Raw genomic sequence first — 6,000 nt, 5'->3', positions numbered from 1 at the left:
GAAGGAGAGCCTCCTCCAAGTGCCACTCTGCTCCACCTTGACACTCCAACAAGCCCAAGTCAGGGCAAAGCCTGCGGCCCCTCACTAGCAATGGCAATTCTGGAGGACCAGGCTTCATCGTTCCATCTGGTGCGTGCGCATCTGCAAATGCAGGAGCTTTGCTTGAGAGCCTGCTCAGGGAGACTTTCATCAGCACTACGGGAGGATTGAGTCCCCTTCTCTCTGCAGACTGACAAGCCTCGGTAAGGATCCGCACCTCAGACCAGCTTCTAGCCTCTTTGTCCTCCACGCATTTTCCATTCCCCCCACAGCAGGAGCTGCGAGAGAAAGCGCCCATCACAGAATCATCGAAGGGTGGAGGTTGGAAGGGGCCTCTGGAGATCATCTCGTCCAACCCCCCTGCTCAAGCAGGGTCACCTACAGCACACTGCACAGAGTGGCCAAGCGTTAGACACTGTGTTTATCGATAACTGTGCGGTCTAGGCTTGTAGTTAATCTCCTTTTTTAGGCTTTCTTACTTTCAGGTTGGTGCTTGGGATCTGAGGCAAAGGCAGGAAGGGTTTTGGAGCAGCTGAGGTTTTCCGCTGGCCCGCGCTCACAGAGCGGTCTGCTGTAACTCGTTGTGCTCCCTTTCAGCGGCCAGCGGTGCTTTTATTCCTCCCTGCTCCTCGTGGTGAGGTTTGCAGGGAGGAGCAACACATTTGGCCAGGCTCTGGTGTGGGGCAGCCGGGGGGTGTGCCCGCACACGGCCGTAGTGGGAGCCGAGCAGGGGAAGAGTACAGCCGGGTGTGGGCACGGCCGGTGGCGGCCAAGGCGGGCAGCAGGGTGCGGGGGGCGTCGCGGCCGCTGCGCTAGGGCCGCCATGGCGTCTGGCGCGGTTTGCGGCTGGGTCGGGCAGGCGCCATCGGCCAGGGTGTCCGGGGCGGCTGCGCGAGCGTCCCCCTGGCAACGGCGTCCCCCTGGCAACGGCGTCCCCGCCCCCGCGGAACTGCCTCCAGTGACGTCACGGGTCCGCGCGACCAATCGTTGGAGGCGGCTGCGGTGAGGGCGGCTGCGGTTGGGGCGGCGGGCGGAGCCAGGGCCTGGGGCGGGGCCTGGGCGCCCTCGGGGGCGGAGCGGAGCGGAGCGGCGGTGTCGCCGCCCTCCCGGGGCGCCTGCTCGTTGCGGGGCCGAGTCTGCTTGTGGTCGGCGGGGTTTGGCTGCGGGGGAGCCGGGGCGTGTGCGCTCAGGGCCTGTCAGCGAGGCCTGGGAGCGCGGCGGGCCGCTGGCAGGTGACAAGTGTCCGTGCGTGTTGTGGTGTGTGCCAGAGTGGGGGGGGTGTGGGGAAGGGTCTAGGGTGGTGGAGGTGGGAGAGGGCTGTGCGTGTGAAATCCTGTCATTTCAGTTAAACCGCGTGTTCTCTGAGGTAACTCTTGTATGTTTGTGTTCAGCGACGAAGTAGCTGAGAGGTTTTGAAGCCTGTGGCCGGGGAAGGCGTGGCAGTTTCCTGCGCTGATGGGAGGAGCAGGGAAAGTGGCCAGTGTTACTGCTGTTGTGTGCGGCATTTTGTGGCGTAAAGGCGGGGGGGTGTGCGGAGGGTCTGGAGACGGACACGGGCGGGGCTTTTCAGTAGGAAAGCTGCCGGGCTGTGCACGGGCGAACGTTGTTTTTCAAAAGCGGAGTCGTCTCCCCCGCCCCCCTCCCCCCCGCCGTTAACGGCATCTCCCCGGCAACGGCGTTCCCCCCCCGCCCCGCCCCTCCCCCCCGCAGAACTGCTCCGGTGACGTCACGTCCGCACGACCAATCGTTGGAGGCGGCTGCGGTGGGGGCGGCGGGCGGGGCCTGGGCCTGGGCCTGGGCCGCGGCGCCCTCGGGGGCGGAGCGGAGCGGAGCGGAGCAGAGTGGCGGTGTCGCTGCCGACTCAGGGCCTGGCAGCGAGGCCTGGGAGTGCGGCGGGCTGCCGGCGGGTGACAAGCGTGCCCGCGTGTGTGTGTGTGTGTGTGGCGTGGTGTGTGCTAGAGTGTGGTGTGTGTGGGGAGGGTTGTGCATGGTGGTAGGGTGTGGGCGGTGTAATTTTTCTTGGTAGGGAATAGCCTTATTTCAGTTAAAGTCTTTGTACTAGGAGGCTCGTGGTTTGTGTTTGTCGTCAGCGATGAAGTACCTGAGAAGTTTTAAAGTGGGTGGCTAAGGGAGGGGCATGATAGTTTCTTGTGATGAGAAGAGTAGAATATGTAGGAAGCGTTATTTCTGTTACATAGGGCATTTTGTGGTGTAAAGGGTGGAGGGTGTGGGGAGGGTACAGAGCTGTCCTGAGCTGACAGAAGGAGATAGGTGGGTGTTTTCAGTAGGAAAACTGCCAGGTTGTGCAAGATGTTTTCTTGGTCTGTTTTCCTTGCTTGGAGAAGGCAGTGTTGCCTCAGCATTCCGAAAAATGCTATTTCTCAAAAACGCTGTTGGAATCTGGCTCTCTTTTCTGTCCTCTGTACCTCAGTGGAGAAAATGGAAACTGTTTCACTGTGAAGAGGTGACAGTGCTTATGCAGTTTATAAGAGGAATATTGTTTTGGGTTTTTTTTTTTTGTTTGTTTTTTTTTTTGTTTTGTTTTGTTTTTAAACCACTGAAGCTCATTCGTAACACCACATACGATTTGGTACCTAAATGTGAAGTCCTTTTATGTAATTTCTTTTTGCTTTTTTACTTTTTTAAAGGTCTTGTACAGAGTGAGAATCTAACTGTATATAAATTTTCAATCTTTAACTTTCTTTGTGTGCTTCCTGTTGCAGACAATGGCGGCAGAACAGATTTCTGCAGCTTCGCTCCTTGACAGGACTGTGAAGATTAGGAGGGAGGCTGAAGAGCGGAAAGTGGTCTGGGCCTGGGGCCTCCTTAATATGTCTGTTGGGGGGATGATATATACTGACATGTATGTTAATTGTTATATCTGACTCAACTAAGTAAAGCATTCTACTTTGTATATGCTTAAATATTTCATAGGACCCAGTTACTGTTAAATTGATCGCTTCTTCCTTTTCTTTTTAGGACTGGAAAACTTATAAGTTCCTATTACAACATCGCATTTTGGCCGCTCTGGTATATTGGTGAGTTGTCACAGCATATGAATTAGTTTTAGGGAAGAGGGAAGGTTTCAGCCTTCATTCTTCTTGCTGGGGAAAGCATTTTTAAGGTTTGGGGTTTTTCGTTGTTGTTGTTGTTTTTTAATAACCAAGCTTCATTTTGTTTTCCTTTATCCCTTTTGGTGCTGTTGGAATTTCATCATTTTAGTGACAAGTAAGAAAGAGTGTGAAGAACAGGTTTCCTACCTTAAATGTGTTTAATGTGTGCAATAAGGCTTTGGGGAATAGTTGAAATAATAGCGTTGTATTGTATTGTAGGGCTGCAGGACATTTCCAAATAATCAAATTTGGTTTCAAATGAGTAGGCTCAAAAGTAATTGTATCTAATACTATTAGCGGATGAAAAGGAAGAAGAGTGAGAGCAATGTCAGGTAACGAGTGACAGAAGGTTTGGCAGAAGACACTTGATAAATAGCATGAAACATCATTGCAGTGCTTTGTATCCTGTCTGGAAAATACCTTTCGCTTTTACAAATACATATTGTAGCAACAGAAATGAATTTCAATATAGAAAGGAAATTTATCTCTAATGGTTCTTGCATGAAAAGGAGAAGTTGTCTTACGTCCGTGCTCAGACTGGCAGTTATTGGTAGCCCTAACAATAAACTATTCTTGATTTGTGTATAAACTTGTTTTCTCAGATCATTTACTGTTACTCCTGTTTATGGTGCCTAGCATGATAAAAACCTTTGTGTTTGTTCTAGAGCTTGCGCTTGTATCCCTGTTCAGTCTGAATGCCTTATTTGATTTTTGGATGTACTTCAAGTACACAATGGCACCAACTACCTTGGTCATGACTCGTAGACAGCAGATCCTTCTAGGGATGCAGAATGCAGGTAGGTGTTATAAATTATAAATACTTTTTTTAAAGATGATATCTTTCTCAAGCCCATGAATCTTTAGTGAAGTGAGTTCTCAGTTACCTCATCTGACAAGAGCAGTAAGATGAACTAACTGCAGCCTATAAAAATTCAAAATAAAAGTGATAAATTGATGAGCAATTAAGGGGAGAAGTGGAGAGGAAACAACCAATACAAAAGGAGAAAAGGAGAGTGGGCTGTTAAAGGGCAGTGAGAGAGACTTAAACTTTATGAAGCTGGACAAGGAATTTGTAACCTATAAATGGGATTGAGAACAAGGCAGAGTGTATAGGTTTGTATTTAAATTTGGTATCCTACTATCATCATACTGACTGGAGAGCGCCAAATTAGAAAGAGAAAAGAGACCTTAGTGTGCAGTCTGAAAATGACAGGCTAGAGAGCAGTTGCTCTGAAAAGTTCTGAACGTCTAAGTGATGTTGTAAAATATAGAAAAACTTGGCAGAGTTTGAAAATACAGCAAAAGCAAGGTGCTAGTACAATGTGTTACATACTACTAGGCTGCCTCCAGAGAAAGAGCAGCAGATACGGGAGTAGGGTTATATCACCGCAGCTGAGGAGTGTAATATCTGGGTTTGCACAGGTAAATGAGACATTAGATGTGCTAAAGACACATGAAGCAGGCAGGTAGAGTAGCTGACCAAATAAGTTAAATAATTGCCTCGGGCTATGCAAAGGTGCTTGGTAGAATTTAACTGAAATTTTAAATTGTAGAATTTGTATTGAATTATGATCACGTGTCCCAGTTTTCTGATTTTTATGTCTTTGGGGTTGACTACTGAATCCTGTAGGGGTCAGACTAGAATAATCTTTTTAGTGTCCTAGAATTTCCTTAAGGGAAGAGAGTTGTGTATGTGTGTTTTGCTGTGTATTTAAAGTGAGGAGGAGAGTTCTGGGCTGCTGCATGTACAGTGCTGATTGTGGGTTTTTTTGCTTATTGCAGCGGTACAAATAATTCCAGCACATGAGCTGGCAGCGAAGAAAGTCCCTTCTTCTACGCCTTCTCCTAGAGTCCAGGGTCAAACTGTGCTGAGTTACAGCCCATCCCGGCCCTTCAGGGCCAGTCCAAAGTTTACTTCTGGTTGTATCTCAGGGTACAGCCCTCAGCGACAGGCTCTGTCAAGCAACAGCGCTTCTTATAGCAGTGCTTTAACCTATTCACCAAGCAGCAGCTACAGTAAGGTAATGACCAAGGTGGCTTCAAGGGGAACGGTTTGGCTTTGCTTATCGTGTCCTTGTGTTGTGCTGTAAGCCATTGGAGGTGTGCGGCCGGCAGTGGAGGGTCCTGTGTGTGTGTTCGCTTTGTTTGCAAAGCAGATGAAATTTGTCTTGTCAGTATTCATCCTCTTTCCCTGGTGTTAATTTATTTGTTTTAGAGTAGCTAGTTTGTTTCAGAGCACAGCAAAAATAAGAAACTAGAATGTAACTACAAAATAGCAAAAACCTTCCCCCAAACAAGAGCATATTTTATAGCAGCAATCAGCAGAGTAATCAATTCTTATGTTGAGTCGATCATTCATTTAGTTTATAAAGTCAAAATGGAACTCTCACTTTCCTCATGTGACACAACTGTTCACTTTTGTTTACCAAAGCTTTCCAGCTTCAGCTCTTCTCCTACTGGTTCACCATATGCCTCAAGTGTTGGGCCAGTGGAAAGCACCGGGCTAAGGTCTCATTGCTACTTTTCACCAATGCGGTATAATTCCCGTATGAGTCAAGATGATGAAATCACAGACCGCAAGTCACTGCAAAAGTACCTTCGAAGCGAAGAAGAGAAACAGCGTAGACTTCAATTGGGTACATAAATAACTTCATGTAGCCTGAAAAGCTTGGCAAGGAGGGGATGTTGGTTTTATTGATGAGGAGTGGATGAGAAAAGTTGGAAAAGATTCCTGCACAGAAAGAGAGCTGCTGAAGTACTAGTCTATATTATAGATATACTAATAATCTCTGTAGCATTTGTTGTGTATAGTGGACTACAATGAGTTGAAGGGCTTTATCACCTCGAT

At 48.5% G+C, this 6,000-nt stretch overlaps 1 protein-coding gene across 1 annotated transcript in view; it reads left to right on the top strand.

Annotated features, from left to right (window-relative positions):
• Positions 1 to 3,885: 3,885 nt before the first annotated feature.
• LOC134154725 (transmembrane protein 209-like) overlaps positions 3,886 to 6,000 on the top strand; it is an 80,128-nt gene continuing 78,013 nt past the window's right edge. Inside the window, exon 1 of the mRNA XM_062601404.1 lies at positions 3,886 to 3,949. Coding sequence (XP_062457388.1) covers positions 3,886 to 3,949 — 64 coding nt within the window. The remainder of the gene's footprint in view (positions 3,950 to 6,000) is intronic.

This window comes from Rhea pennata, unplaced genomic scaffold (assembly GCF_028389875.1).
Source record: "Rhea pennata isolate bPtePen1 unplaced genomic scaffold, bPtePen1.pri scaffold_33, whole genome shotgun sequence".
NCBI lineage: Eukaryota > Metazoa > Chordata > Aves > Rheiformes > Rheidae > Rhea > Rhea pennata.
Note: the sequence above shows the minus strand (reverse complement) of the source record. Positions and strands in the feature narration are given on the sequence as shown.